General features: G+C 47.9%; 1 protein-coding gene across 2 annotated transcripts in view; it reads right to left on the bottom strand.

Moving 5' to 3' along the window:
* RPH3AL (rabphilin 3A like (without C2 domains)) overlaps window positions 1–13225 on the bottom strand; it is a 42684-nt gene that overhangs the window by 19588 nt on the left and 9871 nt on the right. For both annotated transcript variants that reach the window (XM_072881929.1, XM_072881930.1), the window contains exons 4-5: window positions 11420–11549; window positions 7264–7350 (exon numbers count right to left, since the gene is read on the bottom strand). In XM_072881929.1, the coding sequence (XP_072738030.1) occupies window positions 7264–7350; window positions 11420–11549 (217 nt within the window). The remainder of the gene's footprint in view (window positions 1–7263; window positions 7351–11419; window positions 11550–13225) is intronic.

Below are 13225 nucleotides of genomic sequence, written 5' to 3'. Positions count from 1 at the left end.
TTTTAAACTTGGGACAGACATCTCTACGTGGAGCTGAGCCCACTGCAACTCAGGTAAATATACACGATGCAGGAGCTGCAGGCTGGGCAAGTCCTGGTCTCCCTTGTCTCAGGAAGGCAGGAGGCCTCAGGCGCAGCTGCACGTGCAGGACAGCGCGCAGAACAGGGACTGCTGCAGCCACGGGGTTTGCACCCCGATCAGGGCCATGGCTTGAGGAGGGCAGGTTGTCTGTCCCCTGCCGCACACTGGGTAGCTGGGGCACATGTAGCTTGCCCACACAAACTGCTGGGGAGGAAGCAACCCTTTCTTACAGTTGTTCTCTGAGCAGACCTTGCAACATCTGTAATTTAATTTGAAGCACCGAAGAGACCTATTATCTTCAGGCGAACTACAATTTAGGCACACCATAAAACCAGACACAGCAAGGATTGCTGTAAGAAAAGGCTGGTCACCCCCAGGTTTCTCACTACCCCAAAGCAAGTCCAGTTATAGAAAGAGTTAATTATATAATACACCCAGCTCTGATGTAGTAATACTAGTATAAAATTGATTCTATGCATACATATTCACTTTAAATTGGTGCTTCTAACAGCATTTGGTCTCATTACAGCAGTACTGAAATTGTTTTGAAATCAGCTCTAAAATAGCCACAGCAAGATGCTCTCCCCTATATTACTTTAGTACCTCTGCTCCCCCCAGGTTAGCAGCGTGCCCCATCCAAAATGACCACAGTTCACGTTCTGTCCTGCACATGGGCACACAGGTTAGTTTTAGCATCCATGCATCAAAACAAATCGATGTTGCTGACTGCTATTGATGGTAGTTTCATTGATTGCAAGAGTGGACTGACAGCAAAGTTCTTGCTTTATTTTATATTAATAAATCTATAACAGTGCTTCAAGAATAAAACTCCTGTTTATTAGCAGGAGTTTGCGCTTTCCAAGGAGAGAGTTTTGCTCCCACCAGTCCCGTTGGCACGTAAGGTGAAATCCAGCCCCCACGGCAGCCTGAGTTTGGGTGGAGCTGGAATTTCAGCAGCAAGAGGGGCAGCCAGCCCCTTCCAGTCTCTTGTAACAACCCAATTTTAAGTAACCTTGATCATCCCTTGCTCTGAGTGCTTGACAGAGAGGAGTAAAGATCTGTATCTGCATTATCCCAGATTAGGATGTGGTGGCCCAGTGTGTGGCTCAGGACAGAGCAGCCACACCACAGTTCACCAGCTGCAGCTGTCCCCGGCCCACTGAGCTCGAACCGGCCCTGCCAAACACAACCAAAATCCACGCTAAACATTGACTTCCTTCAGGCTCCTGTCCTTCTGCCTCCCCTGACACCTAAACTACCCTAAAGCGAAGTGGGGGAGGACACGGGGGAGAAGAGCTACTTTAGCAACAGACTCCTTTTTTTATTACTTCAAATCAATTTAACGGCCATGGCCATGACAAGTCCAGAGAGCTCAATGCCTTTTATAACCCTGATAATATTCCTATTAAAGTTGCATCAAGCCATAATAGCTACAGGATGAGACAGTCAGAAGCAGATGCATATTTTTATCTAGCACATTCACGTGCAGCCTGTAAATGGGACCTAATGGAGAATCACTGGGCCCTGGTGAAACACATTCACTGCTCAAACTTCTCCTTCCTCTTTCTCCTTCTCTGAACATACAAGTGCTAAAACAAACTCCTAAACAGAGAAAACATTAGGACTTGCTGACCAAGGGACGGGATCACAGCTGAAGGAATCATAACAAATACTTGCAGCTCCCCCCACGTTCGCTTCACCAAGCCATGAGTCTCCCAAACAGAGATGCTTAGGAAGGCTCTTCACTGCAAAGCCACATTTTGCCCCTCCACCCACTGCTTGCCACACGGTAGCTGTTCTCATTCTGAAGCCCCCTTCCTTCGCAGCAGCCCCGGCTGGGCTGTGCCAGAGGAAAACAGCTACCTTTAGCTTCCCATGCTGACACCAGCGTTACTGGGTCAATCCCCCAGCAGCCAAAAGGCGGGGGAGCAGGTTCTCCTGGGCTACAATGCTTAATGAAGAGAAAGGCACCTGCAAATGCAACCACCCTGGGAGGACTTCGTTGCCATTGCCCTCACGCAGCACATGCCCACACACTCACTTTGTCCCAGCTCTCCACCATAGCTCTGGCACGCTGCAAACCACTGGCAAGGAGAAAGAGCAAGCACTCTTCAGCTTCGTTATTTGCATTCATCTGCTTTTCCATAACACAGAGATTTCCAATTACATTATTTACAGCAATCTGTTGTCAACTCCCACATTCAGCACTTGAGGATGAAGAAAATTAAAAGGCAGTGAAATTGCTGTTCGGAGCTTTGTTTCCGGAATAGCAAAATCTATCGCACCTCTGACCCCAACGTTTCTCAAGCTGCAATGGCTGCCAGCCTTCAACAATTTATCATTCCCCTCTCAATCAGGCCTCTTTTTTTCCTGTGGCTCTATTCTAGAGGACACTATTTTGAGTCTAACCACTTGCTACCACCCCCCAAAATAATATGGCAGGCTATTGATGAGTTCTTTGAATTGCAAACAGGTGCACATCACTTCGATTCAATCCAGAGTCACCCAAAATAAACACTCCCCTCCATCAGCATGGTATTTTGCCAAGAAATCATCATGCCAGGCAGGAATAACCCTGGGCTATGTTGCTTTATAATGTTCAAAATGATATGAGTGTATATGTGAAAAGGGAAGCCCTGGGGGCAAAAGGGGAGGAGACAACTCCATTCTTCCAGCGCAGTAATCTTCTCCCTCTGCATGGTTTATTGTGATAAACCAAGAAATGCAGCCAGCCATGAAAATGCCATTTAGCAAAGGAGAAGAAATTAAAGGGAAAGTGAAGCAGAGGGGGCAAATTAAAACTTTAACAGGTCCCTGATAGCTGACACTCTCTTTCATATTTGATGGGGTTTAAAAAAAGCTATCTCCCCCCACCCTACTTAAACTGTTTTCATTATCGCTACAATTTTGGATGTGTCAATTCAAATGTAAATGTGCACAAATGCTTCCAAGAGGATTTTAATTACGATGATAGCATCACTAATTATGGATATAAAAAAATATATGTATAAAGTGGTAATTCAGGAAGGTGCTTTGCAGAACCTGGTGGTATCAGTCAAAACAAGGCTGTGCAGAGAGTTAAACAGCTGGGCAGGGATTTGACAAAACACAGCAGGTCCCATTTCCCCTTCAGGCCAGGTGACAGGCAGACTTCAGCCACACACGACTAATTCAACATGGGCACTGCTGCCCAAGCTGTTATCAAGCTCACGTGCTCTGCCAGAGGCCTGACAGCAGGGAATCATTCCAGCTGTATCACAGCTCCTCCCAGGCAGTTTTGCTCCTCTGACAGCCGCTGCAATAAGCCCGTTTTGCTGGAGGACTTGCTCCCTTTCTGCCCTGCACTCTCATTCCCATGGGTGCATCACTGCTTCACTGCCAAGTTAGCAAACAGGCTCACTGCAAACCCATGGCCAACGTTTGCTGCAGTCAGGGATCAGCACCCCGATCATGCCACAGGACTTCATATGCGTGCAGAAACAGGACTGCCCCAAGGTGGATCAGCCCTCCATGATCAGTCTCCAGAAAGGCAATGCAAGATGCAAAGCCAAGAAAGGCGATACAGCTCATGGAGGAGGGAAGAAGGAAGGGAGATTCTTGCCCTCGAAAGTGAATGTGAGCTTGACTGAATTTGCTTCTACCCTTGCTTGCAGGAACAATAAAACACAATCCACACCCACTTTAATTCCATCACCCTCAGAAGACACTGCAAAGGAAAACGTCCACAGAATCCAGGAAGAACAAAAGGGAGTTTTCAATAGATGCTTCTGCAAACAGCTGGGACAAGTGGTATTTCCAACAGGCCAGTTCTGGCCTAAAGCAGATGAGGTCTATCTTATTTCAGGAAGAAGAGATGCACTTATGATGCAGGGGTGTCTGCTGGTCCTTGGGGATGTTCTCTTTGCCAGGAGGAACATCCAGGCTCTGTCAGGTCCCGGCTGTGTGAGAACACAGTACTTTCCTACCAGTGCCTCTCTGGCAGCTCGGAGACCCTCACCCAGCGTGTACACATCACGTTCAGCAGCTCAAGTGCTGCCAAACATGCCGTTTTGCTTCTGGATGATTGGGACACAAGCAGCAGGCAGAATCCATTAATCACCTCCACTCTCCAGAAGTAAGACAGTGTCAGAGCAACTTGTTTCTCATTGCTATGCAGCACAGCCTTCCCAGTGGAGGTTTTTTGAAGGAAACAGAAAGCAGCAAAGAACACTTCTGAGTGGCTGAGGCTGGGATTCCCAAAGGGATCTATGGGCATCAAGCATTCGACTCCAACTGAAAAATTGATGTAAACAATAGCTTGTTACTTTGGTCATCTTCTGCCTGACCCAAGCATACTGATGATTTAATCGTAACCGAAGCCAGCACAGATTCTGTCCACACAGCAAAAGGCAGAAGATGACTACCACATGTCACTAAACTTACCCTAGCTTAAATGAAGCCTACAGGGATAAATAACAACAAGGAAGATGGAGGGATGAGAGCTTTAGCATGTATGAACAGTGCTGCACACTTTGGCTGTTAGCTGGTATATGTGAACGTCCAACCCCACCATCCCGGCGGGCCACAAGACTCACGTGCTCACTCAGAGTGTGGCAGAGGCTAAAGGGGACAATTATAGTCCTAGACTCTTGTCCCAGTCAGATGACACTTATTAACTCTAGCCAACATCATTTAGTCCATCCAGGTTTCCAAATGACCTCCCTTTCTCACTTCAGTGCCTGACAGTGTCTCACTAACAGAGTTGAGAGCTTCATAAATGTCATGCCCAAATAGCTTGAGCGGTGGTTCAGAAAATTACAGACGGTGATCGAAGTGCTGATGTGGAGGGAATCACCTAGCTTGGAAACACCACATCTCATCACACCTGCTGGGGGGGGCACTCCAGACCAACATCAAACACTCACCCACTAGAGCCGGCCAAGTTTAGGTGCCTGAGCACAGCCCAACAAGTTGGGAGGTGTTGCCAGTGGCCTGGGACAAGCCTACTTTAAGCATGTGCTTCACTGGCATGGGCTAAAGAACCACCTTGCTCAGTCACACTGTGCATTGAGAAAGGGAGAGAAGGGTGGTATTGGCTTGTTACTGTATCACACAACCCACAGTGCTTTGGTGGGTTCCTGAAGCTCCCCGCCTGGATCCCAGGAAATAAAATGGGGCAAATACCTACTCACCATGCAGGGGATTCAGAGGTTAGACAGAAATGAGAATATCTGATCCCAAAGAGCAGACATCCATCTGCACTCATTGATAGCAAAGAGCATGGCCAAATGGGTTTGGTCCAGAGCAGATGGCAATACAAGTCAGATCCAGATCACAGAAACAGACAGCAACAAGGAACTGGTTGTGAACACAAGCCCTTAAAAGAAACCTGGTAATTTAGTGCATGCCGTGTAATATCATGACACCTGAACCAGCTTCAGGGAGTGCACTAGTACCAGCCATCAAGCCTGAGGCCTAAGAGTCTCATCTCTTCCTTACACAGACTCTTAGGGAAGACCTGATCAGGCACTTATTCTGATATTGCCTCAACTTCCTTGCCATGTCTGACATGCCTCAAGGCTCCTGCTAATTCTCAATGCTTTCCTGCCTTCCCCCAAAATAAAAGCAGAGCATGTGGGAAGACAGAGGGGATGTATGACTTGATGCCTGACTGCGTGTCCACACTGTGACCCTTCCAACCTTCTCCCGGTCAGGGCACCAGCACCATTGCAAACAAGAAAGGAGACAGACCTGAACCAACCTTAAAGAGAATCAAAAAAATAAAGATGAAGCTTAGGGTTGGGAAGTAAGATCAGGCTATTTTTTAGCTAGTCTAAGAGGGAAAGTTCCATCCATTTTCATTAGGGAAGCACTTTGGCCGTATCTCAGGTTTCACGGAGAGAGCGAGCTCTGAAGGTTACCGTACCCTCACACACTGGTGGCACATAACACTTACTGGACAGGTTAATATTATTCTCTGTCCAGTGACCATGGCTCCTCATTATTTTTATAAGAAATAGGCAAAATAAACCAATTATACAGTGGGGGATGAGAAAAAAAAAAAGAACAGAAAAAAAGAAAGTCAATTTTAGTCCCATACCCATCTCCCTGCAGAACACAGAAAATATCTTGACCTGCCTCACTCTCCATTTTAGGACTTCCATCTGGAATTCAAAACATCTGGATGATTCAGTATATCAAATTATTAGCAATCTTCAGGGAGCTGGAATGCTCTTTGCCTGCCCTACCCACATCCACACTGCTGCTCAAAAGTTAAAGGCCAGCAGCATCCACGTACCCCTCATCTTACCTGAACATGAACTTTGCAAGTGCTCCCACACAGACAATCCCCTCCTATGTAAAACCTAAGCAATGCTAAGTTTCCACAACTAGTATAAAAAAATGTCAGCATCTCAAACACCTGCACAAACGCTCTCACTACACTTCAAAAATTGATTTAGCAGAGCACCCGGGTTTCACAGTCGGTTGCAGTGGTCAGAAATAACTGCAGCGGATTGATGTTCAAGGACCACAAGCAAAAGCCCAAAATAAATTGATGGGAACAAGTGAAAATCCTTCTGTAATCACAGAACAAATTCACTGACTTCACTGTAGAGCAACAAGCCCTGATGTTGGTGGATGCTGGCTGGCAGACAAGAATTGAGGCAGGCCATTACTTTTTGCAGTGTAAAGTCAACGATGAAGGATATAAAAATTTAGAGACCTACATTAGAAGTCTCACACACTGGCAAGTTATGGAATTTTGCAGGCAGGAAGGAAAACAGACTTAAAAGCTGCAATCCTACTTATTTTTAGAGGGGTAAATATTGCGGCTATGCTATAGATCTCTCCAGCTGTATTAAAGAATCAGTGTTAGTCAAGTTTATTTGCCACAGAACTAGGAGGGAGAGTGCAGCAGCAAAGGTAACATTCTCTTTATGACCATAGCTAGAAAAATTCCACAAAGCCATTCAGGCTGCAGGGGCTGGTGTGTTTCTTTCCCTCCACCCCCTCATAAACCAAAGTTGTCACCATTGTGCCTATTCATTGAGCCTGCCTGGCCTCCAGCCGAGCCACCCAAACCCCATCTCAAGCTCCCCTCCCAGTGCCCCAGCACAGGGAAGAGCCCACACACACTCAGCACAGACTTGGGGCAGGTAGGTGCATGCTGCTGAGCCCCATGTCTCCACAGTTGCATTTTACCTCTCTCTGTTCACTGCAGATCTTGCACAACCAAAGGGGACGTTTCTGGGTTCCAAAGGTTTCTATTCCGCACTTGGTGCAAACTTTCTGAAACAAGGAGAGAGAAAAAAAGAAAAAAAAAGTGGCATTAGCAACTCCCCACAGCCATACAGCCCTTGGGAGAAAGAAGGTCAAGAAGCATCTGCCCCAACAGTTCTGTTTTGCTTTCCTTAAAAACCTAAATATGGCACAATTTTCTTATTTATCCTGGAGAACCACTGATTGCAGGAAGCTGCTTCAGGTCTATATGGACATGAGACAAAGGCAAATCTACAGCACAGTCCTTGACTGCAGGGTGAGAAGAGAACTGGACAGGGCAAATCAAACCCCATAACCAATAGGCATATTTCTAGAGCATTTTTTTTTTATTCTCCTAAATCCTAAAACCCAATCACTGTGGCATGGAAAGCAGCTGTAACCAAGTACAAAACAAGCGCAAGTTTGTGCAAGACTGGAAATCCTCTCCTCCCTTCCCTCACATACGTAGTCTTAAACCCCACGGTTTCCCCTCCATTTCAGCACGCGGTCAGCAGCTATTGATTTGTGGCTGCTTAGGAAGCGGGTACGACCATGCCTACACGCACATTTCCTGAGCAGAATGCTTGATAGCGCCACACGGCTCCTATTGCTGCACAAGGGAACTTTCATGTCTCCGCTGGCATTACAAGCCATTTACAACCTGAATCACCTAATATTATATAATGAAGCTGATGTGTATCAGGCTTGGCTTACAGCTTGAATGAGAAATGGGATGAATCCTTTGATCCTCACAGAGCAAAAGCCACTCACAAGAGGGCCCTGGAGAGGAAAACCTTGCTTAGACAGACATGTGAATTTAATCTCCCCAGCTAAGGTTTTACATATCCCCCTAATCAGGCTGCTCCTCCTCTGAGCCAGGAGGTCTGTGTCCAGGCACGGAAGTCTCAGTGGCTCACTCAGCCCTCAGTGCCCATGCCTGGAGGAGGAGAGCGGCAGAACGATGGTACCTGAGGCAATGGCTTCACTGCATGAATAAACACACCCAACTATTTTGGTCAGCATAGTCCAGAGGCAGGTCTGTCCCTGACTCGTGCTGCACAGAGTGTGGGAGGTGGCACCAGCAGCCCCACAGAGGCTGGTGCTCCTCTCCATCTCTCTGTTCCTGTCCTTGCCCTCATCCTATTGAAATAAGGAAAATAGGGAACAAAGAAATAAGGAACAACCTATTGGGTCTGGTGCGTCAATACTCAACATGGTGCTACCCAAGCCGAGAGGGATTGCAGATGCAATTAGCAGACATCACCTGAAGTACTCCAAATTCTCTCCCACAAACAAAAATCGGAGGGAGCAGCTCAGTCTTAAATACCCTCAAAGGTCCCAATCCCCACACGTATAGCACATTCAAACACTCCCTCTAGTGGAAGTTTCCAAGCGATTTTATTCCTAGCCATAAATTTTGAAAGTTCCAATACAAAACGGGGCTTTCCTCCTCCCCTTCTCTGCAGACTAGCTGGAAAATTGAGCATCACTCACAACCCCTCAGAAGACGACATAAAAATCAAGGACATTAAATGCAGCTCCACTCCTCATTAAATACAAGATAAAGCACTTTCTTCTTCTACTTATACTTAACCTTTTACACAGGATACTGATATCCTCTCCGTGGTAAATGACACATTATGCTTTGTCTAACTACTGCTATTCTTAGCACATCTGGATTTGCATAATGCCATAATGCATTTATTTCTAAGATAATAAAAACTAATATTAAAAATATTCTTCATAAAAAAGAAAGTGGTGCTTACAAAATCCACCAGGCTACAAGAAATATAGAACCTCTATTCAGCAGAAGGGACTTGCTGAAGGTAAGCTCTTTGCTATGTTTCAGATGCATCATTACAACAATTCCTGTTATTGAATTAAATGGGCTGCAATGAGACGGTAACAGAGCAACGCTAGCAAGAAAAATAGGAACTTTAAAAATCCATAATTCCCTGACAGGTCATTGCTTATTGCATACAACACTGCTCGAGTGATGGATATCCCTGGACGAGAGGGAACAAGCTTAAAGTAACAGTCCATTCTGTGTGCTCTGCCGAAGGGTTGACTGTTCCCTGAGTTCACTCCACAACATTAAAAAGCAGTAAGGAGAGAAGCCCAGGGCACCCAGTCAGGATTGCCCTGAGCTTGCACACAGCTGAAAAGTGCAGCCAAGCTGAAAGCAGCTGCAAAACGCACACTGGAAAAGTAGAGTGTCACCTTAAATCAACCTGGATATGAGTCCTCCTGAACTGCCCAACAGGCTCCAGACAAAAAGGACAGAACCACAGAAAAACCCATCCCTTCTCTGGGGTTTTCTGATCAGAGCCCTCCCAGAGCCTTGGGCTCACGCATCCTCACTAGCTGGAGGGGTTACTACCTGCAACTGCAAATGGACAGGGCAGGGAAGTGTCTGCGCCAGCTTTTGCCTTCTCATTAGTGTACAAGGCTCACAGGAAGGAGGTTAGAAAGTGCTGTGGCAATGTGACCTAGCTGGCTTCAGACAAGGTGAGAGCAGAATCACCAAGGGAAGAAGGCAAGAATACAGCACATCCTGTTATTTCGCATGCTTGAAATTCAGGAAACAGCTAGCCGTCTCCTTGTCTGCCATCCAGCCCTTCATTCTCCACAGACATGTGTGCACAGAGCCCATACTCCTCTTTAAGAGAGCTGCCCTGTAGCTCCCATTTAAACCAGACCTTTCACTTTGCAGTACCTTCCTGCTGCTTCCTTCCCCACTCCTTCCTAAAAAGCTACTTTATCTCTGGCTTAGCACCCAGGGGTTCAAAGATTTGTGTTTACTTTCCCAGTCACTGCCTTACAAGCAATCCTCTGCATAAGTCCTGCCTCGGTCAAGCTACTTCTGCAAATTGGATCCAGTGGAGAAACTCCCTCGACAGCAAAGGCAGCACAGCTCACAGCAGCTCCCTGCCCAGAGAGCACGTATGGAGGGATGCTGGGACCTCGGTTCTGACTGCAAGGGGCACCCACCTCCCTTCCCTCTTACAAGAGCTCTAAGCCCAGCAGTGCCACAACCAACCGTGGACCAGTGCAGGCCCTGCCGGGCAGCCTGCTCTGCATGAGAACTGCAACTCGCAGACCCCAGCAGTGCCATTACGAAAGGTTCTCAATCATGGCCTGCATGGCTGCTTAACCACAGAGGTGCCAACATGCATGGTAAAGGAGCGGGTTTTACTAAGTACTGTCCTGTGGGCTCCATAGGACAGGGTGGGTGACATGGGCAAATGTCTCCTTGGCTCCAGTACCCACCAGGGACAGAGTCAGCACAGGCTGCTCCCTTCCACCCTACCACCAGCAAGTCAGAAACACTCCTGCACCCAGCAGGTACCCTCACCTCTCCCCAGGCAACATGCTGAGGCAAAGCCACTTACAGAGGTACCTCCCCAGGGAAAGATGGGCTTCAAGTGCAGGAAAAACAGCCTCCCAGCAGAGGGAGGATAAGGTGGTTGCCTTGGAGATCATCATCTCCACAGCAATACAGATTAACCCCTTGGTTGCAGAGTCTAGACAAGAAACAATCGTCCCCCAGGGCACTGGCAGAACAGCAAACTGCAAACTGATGCTGCCTTTCAAATAGCACCCATGCAGTCCTGCCAATAACATATACAAACACGGGCAGTCACTGATGCACAGGCTAATTTATGTATCGGGGTTGGAAACCTTACACTGGTTTGGAACTTGAAGATGGACTTGAGTCCTCTGAAGAGACACATTACTGGAAGGTCTAAGGGCAAACCTTGCAGTAAATAACAGTAAAGCACACAGACCCTTTTATGAGTTGCCTCTGACAGCCATACATTCCTGCCCCTTCTCCCACTCTGCAACCCCAGAGTGGGAGGTGCAGAGGGGGCTGATGCACCCCATCTCAGCACTAAGTGCAGTTTAGGCACTTCAGGATCCTGAGGAATAAGATAACCAGGGTGCAAGAGAAAACCTGATGGTTTGACAGCACCGACCTAGACAAGTGGGGCTAAGGTAAGTTAACTCTGCAGAGCTATCTAGCTTCTGAGAGGCCTAGTGGCCTTTTCTGGACAGATTTGCTACCAGGAACAGGCAGAACCTGTGTGACCAAACTCACCTTTTTGCAATCCTGACAAAAGACCGACGTGCTGCCCAGCAGCCCGAGCAGTTCACCGCAGAGCAGACAGTGGGAGAGGCCGTTGCCCATCGCATTCTTTCTCATGTTCTCCAGCCGCCCCACCAGGCGCCTGCGGGGAACGAGGCAGAGCAAAGGTCACAGCACTCACCTTGGAAACTGAAGCACATGGTACCGAGGCATGCCGAAAACCTGCAGATGTGTGCTCCAGACTCAGCCTACCTTTGCTGCTTCTGTGCAGTTCTGGGCCCCTTGCTGGGACCATATGTACTTTCACTTCAGCCTCTGCACTCAGTGTTTCCCATCAGGTGGCTCTTGGACTTTGGGGGACACAAACCTCTGTAAATCCATCTACCGATGCTCCCCAAGCCCAGAATTATCAAACCTGTGAATACCACTGACAGGCCTGACTCAGCTAGTAGGTGCAGCACAGACAGCTCACAAGAAGGGTTGGGTCCCAGCAGCCTTTAGGAGCTCAGTGTCACTGGGGCCACACAGTCTCAGCACAATGATTTCCTGCCTGTAGAGCAGGAAAAGCATTTAGTGCTCAGATCAGGGCAAGTCAGACAGCACCAGGAAAGGGCAGAGGAGTTAGACCTGCCAAGCCCTGCTCCATTCTTACATACGCTCCCTGAAAGCAGCACTGCAGGCACATCACTTGCCCACATCCCATTAGAAGCAGGAAGGCCAGACTGAAGCCATCAGACCAAAATGAGCCCGGCTGCAGTACAGGAACGCCAGTAACTGCTCCCTGCTTCATTCAACAGCCCGCTTGGAAGACAGGAAGCACATATGTATGCACAATGTCCGTAGCAGCAGGACTACGGAAGGGAAGGAAGGCAGGATAAGCAATTAGGATGCAGGATGTGGAGAGCATGCAGAGCAAGGCTGCTGTCATGAGATCACTGCTTGGCAATTCTCAGGCATCCATTTGTAGATGGAGATGATAAAAGCCAGGCCATTGATCAGAAGCAGCGACCAGCCGCAGCCGTGCATGCGCATGCAGCTCAGGGAGGAAACGCAATCCTGCTATCCATGCAACCCCATTCTCATTAGCGTTAATGTCCCATCAACCAAGTTCCGCACTGAGAGGAAGGCAAGGTCTGTTTGAAAGAGGTACTGCCTATGGTGATGAGGTCAGACAGAACAGCCAGGCTGAGCCATCATTACTGGATTTATGATCCTTGACTTCAGCACAAGAGAACTCCCAGGAGTTAACAAAGGCATTTCAGAGAATGCTTCAGCATGGGAACAGCAAGGCTTTAGCTTTCTGCAAGCTACACCAACAACCATACACGAACGATCTGCCCCTCAGGGTCACTGGCTGCTTCTGGGGCTGCTGGGGTCTCCCATATATCACACAAACATCACTGTCAGTTCTCGTTAGCACTCACTAACATGCACTGCACAGGGACAGACCAAAGCACAGGGGCAGGAAGCTGGGCTTGCTGGACACGGGCTGGGAGTCACTGGGGTTTTCCATCTCATGAACATGAAACACCACTGGGAAATGCTGCAGGACTGCCAAACTCCCCAGCTTTAAAGGCAGTCAGTGTAGGATGACCACAGACACAGCTGAGGCCAGACCTCCAGCAGGACTGAAAGCAAATGGAAATCTACAGCAGCAAAAGGATGCCCATAAATTAAATAATTCAAGCTAGCAAACCCCTTCTAGAGGGCTCAGCCAACTAGAATATAAACTCATTCACTGCTCCAGGCAAAACCCCAGGGGGCTGCCACAGACAAGGGAAAACCTAACTGTGCCGCCAACGGCAGTTTCTGAACCAT

The sequence above is a fragment of the Ciconia boyciana genome, chromosome 17 (genome assembly GCF_034638445.1).
Source record: "Ciconia boyciana chromosome 17, ASM3463844v1, whole genome shotgun sequence".
Taxonomy (NCBI): domain Eukaryota; kingdom Metazoa; phylum Chordata; class Aves; order Ciconiiformes; family Ciconiidae; genus Ciconia; species Ciconia boyciana.
The sequence above is the reverse complement of the archived record's forward strand: the minus strand, read 5'-3'. Positions and strand labels throughout refer to the sequence as shown.